Source organism: Sminthopsis crassicaudata, chromosome X (assembly GCF_048593235.1).
Source record: "Sminthopsis crassicaudata isolate SCR6 chromosome X, ASM4859323v1, whole genome shotgun sequence".
Lineage (NCBI taxonomy): Eukaryota > Metazoa > Chordata > Mammalia > Dasyuromorphia > Dasyuridae > Sminthopsis > Sminthopsis crassicaudata.
The window spans coordinates 70,451,973-70,470,680 of record NC_133623.1 but is presented as its reverse complement, the minus strand read 5'-3'; the positions used below and the strand labels follow the sequence as shown (position 1 = coordinate 70,470,680).

At 38.1% G+C, this 18,708-nt stretch overlaps 1 protein-coding gene across 3 annotated transcripts in view; it reads right to left on the bottom strand.

Moving 5' to 3' along the window:
• The window catches only part of TBC1D8B (TBC1 domain family member 8B), a 110,221-nt gene that overhangs the window by 57,125 nt on the left and 34,388 nt on the right, over nucleotides 1-18,708 (bottom strand). For all 3 annotated transcript variants that reach the window (XR_012484280.1, XM_074278595.1, XM_074278594.1), the window contains exon 2: nucleotides 13,242-13,352. Coding sequence is in view for 2 of the 3 variants with exons in the window: in XM_074278595.1 (XP_074134696.1) it covers nucleotides 13,242-13,352 (111 nt within the window). In the remaining variant the exon portion in view is untranslated. The remainder of the gene's footprint in view (nucleotides 1-13,241; nucleotides 13,353-18,708) is intronic.

Here is an 18,708-nt window from a genome sequence, read left to right as displayed (position 1 = left end):
ATCTTGACCCTTTATGAACCAATTCAGTTCTATAGTGTCCTCCTCTCTTAAATCCCCAGACCTCTTATTGTAGTGCTGATTATGCTCAGCTAAGCCTCAGCCTTGGAATCACTCTCGCCACCTTCACGCTTACATATGTGCTCCTGAATGAACATAAAGAAAATCACAGTCATTCTGACGGGGTCCACTACCAATTTATGTATACAACCATAACTGGGCCCTCACTGCCACTAGACAATTATACCTCCTTTATCAACGCATGCTCCCAACCACTAGAGTCATTCTTTCAAACCTTTTCATTCCTCCTTAAACTTTCCATGGCTCCCCATCCTCCAATTCCCTCAATTAAGAATTTTGCCTCATATTTTACTGAGAAAATTAAGGTTCTTCAGCTGTGAGCTCCTGCTGCTTCTCTCTTCCTCATCTCCTATCATTCAGGTGCCTTCTGCCCCATTTCTCCTCGGTTAATTATTTCCTATTTATCCTGATTATACAAACTTGCTTGCATATTGTCTCCCCCATTAAATTATAAGCTCTTTGAGTGCAGGGGCTATCTTTTGCCTCTTTTATATCCCTAGTATTTAGCATAGTCTTAGCACAAAGTACAAACGTAATAAATATTTACTGATTCATTGATTGGCCAGTTGCAAACAGTAGTCATTAATGACTTCATCAACTTGGAAAGAGATTTCTTGTTCCAGGGACTTTAATCATTTTTATCAATGGCTTTGATGGAGACGCAGATGAAATGGTATCCAATTTATAGATGATGCAAAAGCTAGGAGGGGTAGCTAACATGGTGGAAGAGAGTCAGGCTACAAAAAATTTCAACAGGTGAAAATTGATGGGCAAAAGATAGGATGCCATCAAATAGAGATGAAATATAAAGTTCTACCTTTGGATTAAAAAAAGTCAACTTTAACCATATGAGAAAGGAACAGCATGAGCCCAGGGAGGTGGCTCCTACATTTCAAGATTCTTTGCCATGAGGAATAGCAGCACAGTGAACATTTAAGTTGTGGCACTATGGGAAGAGTCAGAAGACATACACCACCCCTCCAAGAGTATCTGGGTTGGTGGAGTTCTTTGTAAGTGAGAGATCTAATGTGTTTGGAAGTTAGTGCATATTATGGGCAAAATAAGCCCAGGAAAACTGGGCTTATTTTGCCCATAATATGCTTACTGCAGTGCAGCACAGGCTAAGAAGTAATATCAATATTAAACAACTGATAAATTTTCTTTTATTTGCAAAAACATCCAAAATGTCATGTAGCAGTAGCCTTTACTTAGGGTTTTAGAGGACAGTAAGCTGAATGAGAGTCAATGATGTGATAAGAGTATCTGTGAAAGCTAATACAACTTGGGGGAGCTAGTCGGTACAGTGGATAGAGCACCAGCTCTGAAGTCAGGAAGACCTGAGTTCAAATGTGACCTCAGACACTTAATACTTCCTCGCTGTGTGACCCTGGGCAAGTCACTCAACCCCAATTGCCTCAAAAAAAAAAAAAAAGAAAGAAAAGAAAAGAAAGAAAAAGAAAGAAAGAAAACTAATATAACTTTAGGGTACATTAGAGTAGGCATGCTGCTCAGGCCTAAGGAAAGGAAAATCATTCTTGGTCAGGAGACACCTGAAGGACTGGGAGCAATTTCAGACATGAGATTTTAGGAGGGAAGCTAACAAGCTAGAGAATGCTAAAGGAAAACAACCAGGATCTTTAAAAATGAATAAATAAATGTATTCATTTATTTTATATGCATTTATAATGTCCCTCCTACTTCCACCCCTCACTGAACAAAGAAAGAAAAGAAAACTCTCATTATTGTTAGGGAAGTTTCTCTCTCTCTCTCCGAGAATTGCCATGTAGGACATGTCAGCTGGTAGGGTGGGCCCAGGAGGTAAAAAGGGGCCTGGCCTCCGAGGCGGGAGGTTGTCTTACAGGTGTTAAAGGTTCCTTGAGATGACAGAGGGGTGTGTTCTCTTGCTAGATCTCCACCTAGGATGCAGCACTAGCTCCAGGTGTCTCCCTTCTGTGGATCCACCTACACATAGTGCGGAGTGGGCTGGGCACGGGGTAATCCCAAAAGAGAGTAAATATAAATAGCTAGCTTTGAGTCAAACTCAGAGAAATATAGGCACACATACACACACTTGCTCTTGCTTCCTGCTAAACCCTCTGAGATTACCAATGAAGAAAGGCTGTTTTTGCACCTCAAGATCGGCTAACGTTTGCATAGAGCCGGGGATATCCCAAAGACTGGTATGTATGGCCCTGGCAGTCTAGAATAGCATGCACGGACAGTCCGGCACATATTATGAACATGCAGAGTCCAGCAAAACAAATTCTCACATTATGATCAAAAATGTATATTACTCTCTGTATTTTAAATTTATCACCTCTCTGGCAAGAGGTGAGGGGTGTATTTCATCTTTAGTTTTCTGGATATCACCACTACAATGATCAGAAGCCCGAAGTTCTTTTAAAAAATATTTTATTTTTTCCTGATTACAAATTAATTTTCAGCATTCACTTTTTAAAATTTCAAGTTCCACAATTCCCTTTCTTCTTCCTCTCTTCCCTCCCTGAGATGGTAAGCAATTTGACATAAGTTATATATGTGTAATAATGTAAAATATATTTCTATGGTAGTTGTGTTGTGAAAGAAAACACAGACCAAAAAAAAAAAAACATTGAAAAGATAAAAGAAAGTGAAAAATAGTATGCCTCTATCTATATTCAGACTCTATCAGTTCTATCTCTGGAATTGGATAGCATTTTTCATCCTAAATCCTTCTTTAAAATATCTCTTTGGGATATAAGTCCAGTAGTAACACTGCTGAATCAAAGGGGATGCACAGTTTGATAACTTTTTGAGCATAGTTTCAAATTGCTCTCCAGAACGGCTGGATGTATTCACAATGCCACCAACAATGTATCAATGTCCCAGTTTTCCCACATCCCCTCCAACATTCAGCATTATCTTTTCCTGTCATCCTAGCCAATCTGAAAGGTGTATAGTGGTATCTCAGTTGTCTTAATTTGCATTTCTCTGATTAATAATGACTTGGAGCATCTTTTCATATGGCTAGAAATAGTTTCAATTTCTTTTATCTGAAAATTGTCTGTTCATATCCTTTGACCATTTTATCAATTGGAGAATGGCTTGATTTCTTATAAATTAGAATATTTATATATTATATATTTTGGATACGAGGCCTTTATCAGAACCTTTGACTGTAAAAATGTTTTCCCAATTTGTTACTTCCCTTCTAATCTTGTCTGCATTAGTTTTGTTTGTACAAAAGTTTTTTAATTTGATATAATCAAAATTTTCTATTTTGTGATCAATAATGATCTCTAGTTCTTCTTTGGTCACAAATTCCTTCCTCCTCCACAAGTCTGAGAGGTAGACTATCTTATGTTCCTCTAATTTATTTATAATCTCATTCTTTATGCCTAAATCATGAACCCATTTTGACCTTATCTTGCTGTATGGTGTTAAGTGTGGGTCCATGCCTAGTTTCTGGCATACTAATTTCCAATTTTCCCAGCAGTTTTGGTCAAATAGTGAATTCTTATCCCAAATGCTGGGGTCTTAGGATTTATCAAACACTAGATTGCTATAGTTATTGACTATTTTGTCCTGTGACCCTAACCTATTCCACTGATCAACTAGTCTATTTCTTAGCCAATACCAAATGGTTTTGGTGACTATTGCTTTATAATATAGTTTTAGATCTGGCACATCTAGGCCACTTTCATTTGATTTTTTTTTTCATTAGTTGGCTTGAAAATCTTGACCTTTTGTTCTTCCAGATAAATTTTGTTATTTTTTCCTAGGTCATTAAAATAGTTTTTTGGGAGTCTGATTGGTATAGCACTAAACAAATAATTAGTTTAGGGAGTATTGCCATCTTTATTATATTTCCTCACCCTCTCCAAGAGCACTTAATATTTTTCCAATTGGTTAGATTTGACTTTATTTGTATGGAAAGTGTTTTATAGTTTTGCTCATATAGTTCCTGACTTTCCCTTGGCAGATAGATTCCCAAAAATTTTATATTATTGGCAGTTACTTTAAATGGAATTTCTCTTTATATCTCTAACTGCTGGATTTTGTTAGTGATATATGAGTGCTGATGATTTATGTGGGTTTATTTTGTATCCTGAAACTTTGCTAAAGGTGTGGATTCTTTCTAATGGCTCTTTAGTAGAATCTCTGGGGAATCTGGTAGGAGTCCTTCATTCCCTATTTTTTTAAATATTTTATATAACATTGGAGTTAATTGTTCTTTAAATGTTTGGTAGAGGGGGCAGCTAGGTGGCGCAGTGGATAGAGCACCACCAGCCCTGAAGTCAGGAGGATCAGAGTTCAAATGTGGCCTCAGACACTTAACACTTCTTAGCTGTGTGACCCTGGGCAAGTCACTCAACCCCAGCCTGGGGGGGGGGGGAGAAATATTTGGTAGAATTCACATATAAATCCATCTGGTCCTGGGGATTTTTTCTTAGGGAGTTAGTTAATGGCTTGTTCTATTTCTTTTTCTGAAATGGTTATCCTCCTCTGTTAATCTGGGCAGTCTATATTTTTGTAGGTGTTACTCCATTTCAATTAGGTGGCACATTTATTGGCATAAAGTTGGGCAAAGTAACTCCTAATTATTGCTCTAATTTCCTCTTCATTGGTGGAAAGTTCTCCCTTTTCATTTTTAAGATTAACAATTTGATTTTTCTCTTTCCTTTTTCTAATCAAATTTATTGAAGGTTTATCTATTTTGTTTTGGTTTTTTTTTTTATAAAACCAACTCTTAATTTTATTCAATTTTTTTTACTTTCCATTTTATTAATGTGTCCTTTTAATTTTAGAATGTCAAGTTTAGTATTTGGGGTTTTTTAATTTGCTCTTTTTCTAGCTTTTTAAGTTGCAAACCCAATTTATTGATTTTCTCTTTATGTATTCAAGTAAGCCTCTAGAGATATAAAATTTCTCCTTATTACCGCTTTGGCTGTATCCCACACATTTTGGTATGATATCTCATTGTTGTCATTCTCTTGGGTGAAATTATTAATTGTGTCTAAGATTTGCTGTTTCACCCATTCATTCTTTAGGATGAGATTATTTAGTTTCCAATTACTTTTTGGTCTATTTACCCCTAACTTTTTGTTGAATGTACTTTTTATTGCATCATGATCTGAAAAGAATGCATTTACTATTTCTGCCTTTCTACATTTGATCTTGAGGTCTTTATGTCCTAATATATGGTCACTTTTTGCATAGGTTTCATGAATGCTGAGAAGAAAGTGTACTCCTTTCTGTCTCCATTCAGTTTTCTCCAAAGATCTATCATACCTAACTTTTCTAATATTCTATTTATCTTTTTAACTTCTTTCTTCTTTTGTGGTTTGATTTATCTAATTCTGAGAGTGCAAAGTTGAGATCTCCCACTATTATAGTTCTGCTGTCTATTTCTTCTTGCAGCTCACTTAACTTCTCCTTTAGGAGGTTAGGTGCTATACTACTTGGTGCATATATGTTTAGTATTGATATTGCTTCATTGACTATTCTACCCTTTAGCAAGATATAGTTTCCTTCCATATCTCTTTTAATCAGATCAATTTTGGCTTTTGCTTGACCTGAGATCAGGATGGCTACTCTTGCTTTTTTTACTTCACCTAAAACATTATAGATTCTGCTTCAGCCTTTTACCTTTACTCTGTATTTATCACCCTGCTTTAAATGGGTTTCCTGTAAACAACATATTATAGGATTCTGGCTTTTGATCCAGTCTGCTATCAGCCTCTGCTTTATGGGAGACTTCTTCCCATTCCCATTTACGGTTAAAACTACTAATTCTGTTTTTCCTGCCATTTTATTATCCCCAGGTTATACTTTTCTTTCTTTCCCCCCTCTTATCACCCTCCCCAGAATTAAACTTATGGGTACCACTTGCATCACGCAGCTCTCCCTCTTTAGAATTCCTCCCACCCCCTCTGAGTCCCTCCTCCTTTCTTATACCTTTCCCTTATTTTTCTGTATTCCCTTCTATTTAGCCTACTCTTTTCCTTTTCCCTTTTCCTCTCCCACTTTTTAATAAGGTAGAAGTTTCTCTGTAATCCAAATATGTCCATTATTTTCTCTTTGAGCCAACTCTGATTAGAATAGGATTCACACAACGTTCCTCCCTCTCTCTAAATTCCCTCAGATATTATAGGTTTGCTTTGCCTCTTCATGAGATTTAATTTCCCTCTTTTTTACCTCCTCTTTTCCCTTTTCTGATACTATCCCCTTTCCACTTCTAATTCCCTTTTCCTATATTATAACAGTAAAATCAAATTATACACACGTTCTTTATGCCCATAACAAATACTGTTCTCAAGAGTTCTTTATCTTTTTATGCTTCTCTTGAGTTCTATATTTGGAGGTCAAATTTTTTTGTTTAGCTCTGGGTTTTTCATTAGGAATAAATGGAATTCACCTGTTTCGTTGAATGTCCATCTTCTTCCCTGGAAGACAATGCTCAGCTTAGCATTTCTTTTTGTTGTACAGAAGCTTAACTTCATACAACTAAATTCATCTATCTTGTCTGTATAATTCCCTCTAAATCATTAATGTCTGGTTTTTGTAACTTTTCCATAGTTAAAAGATATAACATTCAATTATCCTGTCATTTTAAGATGATTTCTTAAACATTTAAATCATTGAGCTATTTCGAATTTATTATGGAGTATGAGATGTGTGTCTACTTCTATTTTTGCCAAATTATTTTCCAATGTTGTCATTAGGTTTTTTCAAATCGCTTTTCATTTCCCAGTATTTTGTGACCTTAGCTTGATAAAATGGTAATCCACTGTGTATATTTGATTCTTGATCATGATTACCCATCTGTCCCCTACTGATCTTTTAAAAAATTCCTACCCAATAGTTTTTGTGATTACTGAGTTGCAAATAATTTGAAAGATCAGTGACAGTTCCATTTCCATTTCCTCCTTCAATTTCCTTTGACAGTCCTGTCCTTTTGCTCTTCTTCATCTTATCTAATGCTATAATTTATCTAAATACCAATAAATTGTGACTGATAACGGCATGAAATCATTTATCTGGGAGAGTTGTCATCTTTATTATATTAACAGCCATTTACTTTGGATCTTTCTGAGTCTTCCTTCTCATGCTTCTCCAAACTCCACACAGTTAAGTTTTTTGGAGCAATAATATTCCATTATATTCGTGCACCATAATTTGTTTAAGAACTCTCCCTTAATGGGCACACATCTTGTTTCTAAGACTTTACTACCATGAGTATGAAATGACAGAGGGGGATGTCAGCAGAAACAAAAAAACAACATACACAATGAATATGACTAAGAACAAACATGAATGCCATGCTATCAGAATGACAAATATTGGCCCAGAGAAGAGAAGAGGGAGTGAACATATCTGCCTCCTTTCAAGGGAAGGAAGAAACCCACTGGTTGGGAATGTTGCTGAAATTGCTTTCAGACATGATCTGTGCATGGGGCTGGCTTAATTGTTTTTCCCCCTTTTACAAAGAGAGGCTCTTCTGGATTCTGCTTTGGACATCACCTATGTAACTGTAGGCAAGTCACTGAAAGTCTCTGAACCTCACTCAGCTTTTATATGTATACACAATGGAGGGGATTATTTCTGAGGCCCCTCCAGCACCAAATCAAGGATTTTCGACGTAACTTTAAGTAAGTCCTTTCCCTTCTCTGGGTTGCAGTTTCCTCATCTATAAAATGAAGAGGTTGGATTTGATGAACTCTATGGTCCTTTTTAGTCCTAGTATCTTCTTATTGTCTTATATGTAAGGATAAAACCACAGTAATATAGGCAGCTAGTTGACACAATGGGATTCAAGAAAATCTGAGTTCAAATCTTGCTGTAGACATTGAAGAATTGAGTGGCCCTGGGCAAGTCACTTAACTTTTATCAATCTGAGTTTCCTCAACTAAATAATGGAACCTTTCTCCCAGATTTGCTGTGAGGATAAGTGAGAAAATGTAAGTAAAAGACTCTTTAAGCACCTTCAATTGTTATGTAAATGCTATTAGCATCAATGATGGAAATTTACCTAAATTTGTAAAAATTAATTAAATAAATAAATTTTTAAAAATGCTGTTAGCTGTGTCACCATAGTCAATCCCCTTCAGCTCTCTATGCCTCAGGTTTTTTCCCCCTCAGTCACCTTGCACAAAAGACCCTGTCATCATCAATGAATCTGGGAGCGATCAGCTCACTGGCCTCCATTTCCTTCATCATAACAGGAGGAGCCTGAACTCCACATTCTCCAAAGGTCTTGTAGGTTCTGAATCCATGAGCCTATGGGTGATCTCATATCCATTCCTTATTACTGCCAGAGAAACCACCATTCTCTCAATTTCCCAGGTTGTCATCCTTGACTCCTTCACTCCTTTTCTTTCACCCCTCACCTCCATATCTAATCTATTGACAAGTTCCATTAAATTCACCTTCACATCATCTCTTGAATGTGCCTCTTTCTTCTCTGATACTGCCACTATCCTAGCTACTGGCTGGTCTTTCTTCAAGTCTCTTCCCACTCTAGTCCATCCTTTACACAGCTATCAGAGCAATCTTCCTTAATCACAGATGTGATCATGTCACCTCCTCCCCCATTTAATCAACTCCCCATTATCTCCAGGAACCTAGGATCCAATGAAACAGATCTTAAGAACTGCATAGGGGCGCAGTGGATAGAGCACCAGCCTTGAATTCAGGAGGACCCAAGTTCAAATCTGGACTCAGACACTTAACACTTCCTAGCTGTGTGACCCTGGGCAAGTCACTTAACCCCAGCCTCAGAAAAAGGAAAAAAAAAAAGAATTGCATAAATTGGTGCTAAGTGAAGTAAGTAAAACCAAGAGAACACTGTACACAGCAACAAGATTTTATGATGATCAATTCTGATGTGGCTCTTCTCAACCATGAGGTGATTCAGGACAGTTGGTCTTGTGATGGAAAGAGAGAGGCTGTGGGGACTGAGTATGGCTCACAACATAGTATATTCACTCTTTTTATTGTTGTTTGTTTACTTGCTTTTTTTCTGGTGTATTTTTTCCTTTTACCTTTTGATCTGATTTTTCTTGTGCAGCATGATGAATATGGAAATATATTTAGAAGAATTGCATATGTTTAACCTATATCGGATTACTTGCTGTATATGGAAGGGGATGAGAAACTTGGAACACAAGGTTTTTTTGCAAAGGTGAATGTTGGAAACTATCTTTGCATGTATTTGCAAAAAGAAAAAGGGAAGGAAGAAAGGGAGGGAAAGAGATTAAAAAAAGAAACTGATCTCCTTGTTGATCATAGCCCAAAACACCATCTCCCTATTCCAGTGGTCCTCAAACTTTTGAAATAGGGGGCCATTTCACTGTCCCTCAGACTGCTGGAGGGCCGGACTATAGTAAAAACAAAAGCTCACTCTCTTGTCTCCGCCCCTCAGCCCATTTGCCATAACCTGGTGGGCCGCATCTGGCCCACTGGCCGTAGTTTGAGAACCCCTGCCCTACTCCATGTATTTTCAACAGCTATCTTCCACGTCCATAATGCTCTCCCTCTTTGTCTCTGACTAGTTTCCCTGGCTTCCTTCAAGTTTCAGCTAAAATGCCACCTTTTGCAGGAAGCCTGTCCCCACTGACTTTAATGCTATTTGCTTCCCTCAGTGATTATCCCATTAATCTTCTCTATATTTCCTTTACACATAGTTGTTTACACGCTCTCTCTCCTCCATTAGACCAGAAGCTCCTTGAGGGCAGGGATTGTTTTTGCCTTCCTTTGCGTTGCCAGTGCTCAGAACACATTTGGTAAATGACCACTTAATAAATGCTTGTTAACTGATTGCACAAGTAAGCATCGGTTTGTTGTTTTTCAGTTGTTTTCAATTGTATCCAACTCTTTATGAACTTATTTGAGGTTTTCTTGGCAAAGATACTAGAGTAATTTGCCCTTTCCTTCTCCAGCTCATTTTACAGTTGAGGAAACTGAGGTAAACAAGGTTGAGTGACTTGCCCAGAATCATGTAGCTAGGGAATGTCTGAGGCCAGATTTGAATTCAGGAATAGGAGGGAGTCTTCCTGATCCCAGGCCCAGCACTCTGAGCCCTGTTCCACTACTTGGCTGTCCCATAAGTATATATTTACAATGTGCCTGTGTGTACCTATAGATTTAAAATATCTATAAGGCTGCTTATAGATTTGAGCATGCACAAATATGCCCATATGTGTATTTATTTACTTGCAAAAGTGTGCCTGTATACATTTCAATTGTTCCTATGTGCCCATATATTTACAACATACCTGTTCTCATGTGCTTATAATGTACCCAAAAGTGTGTGTGTATATATGTACACATACATATATTGTGTGTGTGTGCATATATATATATATATATATATATGATATAGATCTATCTATATATAAATAATATAACTAGACATATCTATATCTGCAATGTGCACAAATGTGCCTCACAATATACACATACACACATGCAATGTGTCTATATAGAAGTGCTTGCAAATCTGCACTGGTTGTGTGCCCACATATTTACAATATGCCTACGTGTATGTGTTTGCAATGGAGTGTGCCTGTGTGTGTATCTTACCATGGCGCTTGAGCGTGTACATATCTCCAAAATGTATAGACACACACATGCTTCATAAACCTCTGGGTGCAAGCTAAGCAACTGACTAGAATAGGTTAATCTGGCATGTTCATACAGCAAGTTGAACATACACCCACACACCCAGCCGCCCACTCCCGCCCCCCCAGCCAAACACATGGTTTCTACCTAATACAGCTGCCAAGCTCTGATGTCCCTATTATATTTTCAAAAAGCAATTACTGGAGTCTTGTACAGCTCGGCTCCTTGACAGCAAGGGTTTGGTTGGGTTTGTTTTTTCCTCTGCTAAGTAGGTGTCTTTGGATGAAACAGTTTCTCAGGGAGAAGGAGAGCTGGGGATGTGAACAAAACAAGGGGGGATGGGATGAAGCACTCCCTGACTAAGAAGTCCGTGCTTCCTATGGAAGGAGAAAGCATTAAATGTAGTGACATCACCTGAGAATGGCAGCTCACGCTTCTATTTTGAGTAGTAACTGATAAGAAGTGATATTGGGGAGGGGGCAGGAGACCTCTTCCTCTCTAATCAATTCCAGATCAGAGCTGTGGAGACAAAGGCTTCTTCAAAGAACAATGGAAATGTGGCAAGCAATAATAGCTTTATGCATTTTGATGATATAGTTGTTTCTTATGCTGAAAAGAGGTCTGTCTTCTCACAGATGCAGGGGGTTTGTGTTTGCATTACTGAATGATGGGAGAGGGACCCATAATACACAGACATATAGAAGAACCAACTAAATCGGTTCCTAAATAAAGTTTTCCATTAAGCAACAAGGTCTATCGCCTTATCCGACAGTATAGCATTATAGCTCCTGGTCATTATTATTATAGTCCTTGTCATATTTTTGAGCATTTTGACTCATCTGGAAATCAATCCTGCAAGTATCACTTTTTCTTTGAAAGAATCTTGCATTTTTGAAATGGTTCAAGCAGACACATAATAGAGATTCATGAAAGACGCTCTCCAAACCTGTTAGGACAGTTTGTGATGACTGCCATTTAAAAGCTGGAGAGGACTTTTTGAATATGTTCATTTCTGGCTCTTTAGAAAGAAGAAGAATGCCATTCAGCCAGTGGGCCCTATCTTTCTTTGATTCCAGTTTATTAAGCGTAGGTAATATACGCATTTCTTTTTCAGAAAAAAAATTGGTCAAAGAAGATAGATTTCTATATGGACAGATGTTAAACCTTTGTTACCAATTCGTACATTAAGCTAGAGATGAGACGTACTCTTTACGTCAGTAGGCTCATGTCCACAAAGGCCAGATACGGCATTCAGTTTTTAAAAAAAGAGGCAGAAAGGAAGCAATCTGCCAGTCTTCCTAAAGAATGAAATAACAAGCCCCAAAATAAGGGGCATATCGATCTCCATGTGACTTATACATTTAGATATATATGAGCTGCAGAAATTCATAGGTCATGTGCATCTGGAGAAAGAATACCTATTCACAAAAGAAAACAAAGGAGTCTCGCATTCAATTTGAAAAAAGGGAAGGTAGAAATCTCAGAATCTAATTAGACCAATATTTTAATGGAAGAAGAAACTAAGCAATAAGCAATCATCCCGATTTGGATTTCAAAGCAAACAGCTGAATATTGTTAGCAAAAAACCCTGGTGAACATTTCCCCGGTTATAGAGTTCCATATATCTCCAAAGTATCACATCACACACTCACTTATATGTTAAGTGAGCACATATAACAGGTTCATCCTCAATTCTAGCACCTTCCCTTTATTGATTATTTCCTAGCACTTGTCTGTGCAGAATTTGCTTATTTATTGTCTCTCTCATTAGATTGTGAGTTCTTTGAGGAAAGGGACTGTCTTTTGCCATTTTTTTGTATCCCCAGTGCTTGGCACAAGGCCTGGCATACAGCAGGTGCTGAATAAATGTTTATTGGCTGATAGAATAGATGTCGGATTGTCAGTGTGTGGATTATTGGGGCAGGAAAGGAGAAAGAACTTCTGGGTTAGGACTCTTATCTTCCCTAGGGCTACATCCAAAAAGCTACAGAAGGATGAGCAGGGGGAAATAGTAAGGGCAGTAGGACTGATTTTCCTAGTTTTCTGAAAGTCCCAGTTAAAATCCCATCTTTTACAGGAAGCTTTCCCCACCCCTCTTAATTATTTCTTATCTATCATGTTCATAGCTTGTTTGTCCATAGTTTTGCAAGTCTCCCTTATCAGACTGGGAGCTCCTCAAAGGAGGGACTCTTTTGCCTCCATTGTATCCCCAGAGCTTAGTACAGTGCCTGGCACATAACAGGTGCTTAATAAATGTTTACTGACTAAGTTTGAAAGGGGAACTAGCAAAGTGTGGCTAGAACCTGTACTGCTAATGGACAGCCCTTTGACCAACAGATGGGAATTTGGGGTGGGAGGGATTAAAAAAAGAAAAGTACTATGTCATTTTTATCAAAAATACAATAACAGAAAATTTTACTCTTATATCCCACTATGGTAACAGATGGGTTTTCATAGCATGAGCCAAAACAAGTAGACAAGAGAAATGATGGATCCAAACAAATTCTTAGTTCTTTTTCATTTAAAATGAAAAAAAAATACATTCTCAAAGTCCCACTTACCACATGCGATGGACCAATAAACCTGAGAACCTGGTGTCTGATGGAGGATGCGAAATGGAGCCACTTTAGCAGTTGAGTCTAAGACTGAATCAAGTGTCCCAACCAGAAGGCCTGTGGCAATGGAGAATGGTAGAATTAGGATTTTTATTTAAAAATGGATAACATAAAAAACCACTTCCTATGGAGAAGCATGAGAGAGGCCATGTCGAGTAGATGAGAGATCCAGCAGCAAAGGCAGAAAGAGCCAGACCTCTACTGTCCACTGGCTGTGTGACTCTGGGGAAAATTCGAAGGTGCAGAACAATTGATGGATGATCTCTGCACCCTAAACCAATTAAGTCATAGGCGTAGTCTATAAAACAAACAAAAAGATGCAGCCATGTCATTTCTAAGTCACGTACTCCCATTTCCAGCCCAGGAGTCCCTATCAAAAGAAACTTAAGTCTACTACATTTCTACTATAATAATACCAGTTTTAGGAAGGAATAGAGCTCTTGAGGAAATCGCCTTTCAGCAGGAGTAGCCAAATCTCATAATATCATACCAGTTATAGGCCTATTTCGTGATCACTGAGACATGTAATTGTCTAAAAGTAGTAAAATCCTGACTAGATATGGTACAGAAGTGGGGGCAAGAAGGAAAGCAGCATCTGTTTAACAGTTAAGTCCAAATACCTCCGCTGAGAATCTAAGACTTAGTGGAATGGTTCAATCCTACTAATACAATCTTATCTTGCCTCATTCTTCAACAGAAATAAACTATGCAAGTCAGGCCAGTCTCCTTGATAGTCACTGCCACAACTCTCAAGCTATTCCTGCCTTTTTCTCTAGCAGTTTCCTTTTTTCAATATAATGATCAAGCTCAAATCTCCTCTGCAGATCCCACACCCTCCAAATCTTATGCTTTTCTCAATTGTGCTTTCCCTCTGAATTCTCATATGACTCTAAGGTCAGAGATCCAGAGCTGGCAGGGACCCAACAGGCCATCTCACCCAACTGCCCCATTTTGCAGAGGAGTAGTGACTTGCCCAAGCCATCTCTTCCATCAGAAGCAGGCTTTGAACAAAGAGTGGAGACTCTACCAATGAAGACACTGCAAATCCAACAAGCCAAGACAAACGCATCCTTTTATCCTAGCATTTTTGAGTGTTTTCCTTTATTGGATCCAAGCTCTTCATTCTGAGTAGGCATTCTAGACCAAACTTTACAAGAGTAATCCATTTAAAACCAGGCTTTTCCCATGTTTTCACCTACCAAAGAACTTTCTTGAAAAAATATTTCATGCAAGCTTTGAAGACAATAGCTGGGAAAGTACAGTAGGGAACAGGCACAAAGAAAGAGCAAGAGGCCTGATGTCAAATGGGAGTGGCAATCCCGTTTACCTGTCCATTGCTTTTAAAAAAACACATTTTATTTATATCTTGTATTTTTAACATCAGGGTCATTTTGGGGTACATGCTGCCCCCCTCCACCCTGGAGAATGAATCCTCCCATACAACAAAAAAAGAGAGAAGCTAAGACAACTGATATAGTAAAACTATGTCTGATAATGTTATGTGCATGCGACATTCTCCCCTTGAAGTCCTGGCCTCCCTCCTCAAAGGAAGGTAATAGATTTCATTATCTGTTCTCTGGGACCATTATTGGCTTTTCAATTACTCCCAGGCCAGCTTTCCTTTGGGGAGTCTTTTCATTGGTACTGCAGGCGTGATTAAAGATATTGTTCTTCTGGACAACTTGGCAAAAGTCTCTAGAAGAATTCTCAAAGGAGCCATGTTTGACCTTGGGCTAACGGTTAATACTTTGAACAATGACTTGAATCAAGGTATATTAATGGCATGCTCATTAATGGTGGAGATCAGAGGATCATAGATTTCAAACTGGAAAGGATCTCAGAAGTCCACATCCACTAAGTCCAGTTCTTTTACTTTTATGAACAGGAAAACTGAGGCTCAATGAGGAGAAATGACGTGTCCAAGGCAACAGGTAGTATAGTGGCAAGGTGCCACATAGCTAAGACACTGGATGACAAGATCAGGATCCAAAAGGAACCCTGACAGGCTAGAGTACTGGGCTAAATCTACTTAGGTGAAATTCAATAGAGATAAATATAGTCTCATTTTGGTTGTTCGGTCATTTTTGAGTCGTGTCTGATTCTTCATGACCCCATTTGGGATTTTCTTGGCAAAGGCACGGGAGTGGTTTGCCATTTCCTTGTCTTGATCATTTTACTGAGGAGGAAATTGAAGCAAACAGGGTAAAGTAACTGGGCCAGGGTCATCCAGTCAGGAAGTGTCTGAGGCCAGATTTGAACCCAAGAAGAGGAGTCTTCCTGATTTCAGGCCCAGTCTCTGTGCCACCTAGCTGCCCATAAAAAAAAGCCTTATGCTTGGGTTCATAAACTTCAAATTGTCAAGCGTCAAAGAGGCAATTTAGACAGCAATTTTTCTGAAAAAAAAAATCTGTAAGTTTAGTGGACTGAAAACTTAATATGAATCAGCAGTGTGATATGGCTGCCCAGAAGGCAACTTGGGCAGCATTAAGAAGCATAGCCTCCAGGAATAAGAACTAGGTGTGAGGTATGTACCTTATATTAAGTATAGGAAGAAGAGAAAACTTCCAGGAATACTTTCCCTGATCAGACCCCATATCACTGTCTTCAGTTCTGAGTATCACAGTTTGGTACACAGTTTTAATTGGTAAGCTGGAGGGTTTACCACTCAGAGGAGGGGAACCAAGATGGTGAAGAGCCTCGAGCCCATGTCATATGAGGATCAACTAAAGGCACTGGAAATGTTTGAAATGGATGAAGAAACAGCAGAACTAGGATGGTGAAAAAATAGAATGAGCTCCAAAAAAAAACACCTTCTTAACAGATCTAAAAACCAAACCAGACTGAATCTTGATCAAGAAGTTGAATAAAAGGTCACATTCTTTCAGCACAGAGAGGGCATGGGGAGACAGAGGTCAAGGGACACTGGGGACAGGGTCTGACCAGAAGTACAAATTCAAGGACCAAAAGAGGACCAAGGCTGTACATACCCGTAGGGGTGGCATTTAGGATAAGGAATGACCTTATACAATGTACTGAGTGAGAAGTAAGAACAAATTCAGAAGCCAGCAGCCTTGGACTCCAAGAGCAGAACAAGTTCTCCGTTCCAAGTTCTAGACTAGTCTGAAGCCTGCAGAGGAATAACCAGGACAGAAGTCCCAGACCAAAGAGGAGCCTGCAATTCTACAACTGGATCAGCAGAGCTTTCCAGCTGGCTGACAGGGGTTGAGTCCAGGGGCAATCTACTAAAACTCCAAAGGTGGCAAACCCACAGGCCTGTTGCTCAGACCCAAATCCAGGTCAAAAACTTGAAGAGGTCAGACCAAACGGGCAGTCATCAGACTCTGTTCTGGATCAGACCATTCTGGGAAACACACGAGTCTCAGCTGTCCCTAAAAGTCTGAATAATCCAACACTCAAAACTCCACAAAAGCAGCAGCAGCAGCGCCAACCCAGGCATTCTCTTTAAAACTTCCTAGATGCACTAAGTTTAAAAAAAAAAAATAGTACCATAAAACTCTATTATGGTGACAGAAATATTCAAGATACAAACACAGAAGAATAAAATAATTCTAAATTCTAAAATAGCCACAAGCAGATCCTTAAGGAAAAATACAACTTGGACTCAAATTCATAGAATTCCTGAAAGACATGAAACAAGATGTTTTTTTAAGTTAAAAATGGTTTTTTTTTGCAGTTTTTTTACAAATGAAATGATGGTACTAAAGGGAAAAAATGGAAAAGAAATGAAAACTATGGAAGAAAGAACTTAAAAAAGAAGCAACAGACTGGCATAAGACATACAAAACCTTGCCCAAGCAACAAATCCCTAAAAATTGAATGGACCAAATAGAAACCAGACTCCAGAAGTCAACAAAAAATATTAAAACAGGATAAAAAAACTGAAGAAAAACAGAATTTACAATAAAAATAAGATAAGAAAATAAAAACAGAAAATGCAAGTTCTCATAACAAAAACAAAATTATATAAAAACACATCAGAGAGAATATTTAGAGATATTTGACTTCCTGAAAGCTATGGCCAAAAAAAAAGGGGGCCTTTCAAGAAACTATAAAAGAAAACTGCCTATCTTAGAAACAGGGCAAAATAGAAATAGAAAGAATTCGTCAGTCAACTGCTGAAAGAAACCTCAATAAAAACTCTCTGGAAAACTACAGACAAAATCCAGAGCTGTTGGGTAAAAGAAAAAATATTACAAGCAGAAGGAAATAAAGAATTAAAATACTGAGGAACCACAATAACCATCACACATGACTTAGCAGCCACTACCCTAAAGATGACAAGAGTTTTGAATATAATATTCCAAAAAGCAAATGTCATATGGGCTTATAACTAAGACTAACATATCTAAAACAAATTAAAATAAACTTCATTGTCAGACTGGCAAAGTTGACAAAAAGGGAAAATGACCACTGCTGAAGAGGCTGGTAGAGCTATGACTGAGTACAGTTATTTTTTAAAAACAAAAAGTGACCCCCAGAGTTACTAAACTGTTCATATTCTTTGATTTGGTGGTGATGATGATGGTAGTGGTAGTGACAGTGAAGAAACAACAATAAAAGCAGCAGCAACAATAACTACTACTACTACCACTACTATTAGGCCTTACCTCAAAAACTTCAAAGAAAGAAGAAAAGGATTGATAGTTAAAAAAAAAATCACAGCATCTTTTTATAGTGGCAAGGAACTGGAAGCTGAGTGGATGTGCATCAATTGGAGAATGACTGAATAAGTTATGGTATGTAAATGTTATGGAATATTATTGTTCTGTAAGAAATGACCAGCAGGATGAATACAGAGAGGCCTGGAGAGACTTACATCAACTGATGCTGAGTGAAATGAGCAGAACCAGAAGATCATTGTACACGGCAACAAGATGATTATACAATGATCAATTCTGATGGACGTGGCTCTTTCCAACAATGAGATGATTCAGGCCACTTCCAATGACCCTGCAATGAAGAGAGCCATCTGCACCCAGAGAGGGCACTGTGGGAACTGAGTCTGGTTCACAACATAGAATTTTCATTATTTTTATTGTTGTTTGCTTGCACTTTATTTTCCTTCTTTTTTTTTTTCCTGGTTTGATTTGATTTTTCTTGTGCAGCAAGATAAATGTATAAATATGTATGCATATATTGAATTTAACATATATTTCTACCATGTTTAACATATATTAAACTACTTGCCATCTAGGGGAGGGAGTGGGGGAATGGGGGGAAATTGGAACATAAGGTTTTACAAGGGCTAATATTGAATAATTGTCCTTGCAGGTTTTGAAAAATAAAAAGCTTTAATAAAGGAAATAAAAGAAAAAAATCACAGCAGCTCTTTTTTAAAATAGAGGCAAAGAACTAGAAAATGAGGGGATGGTTATCACTTAGTGTTCTGCCA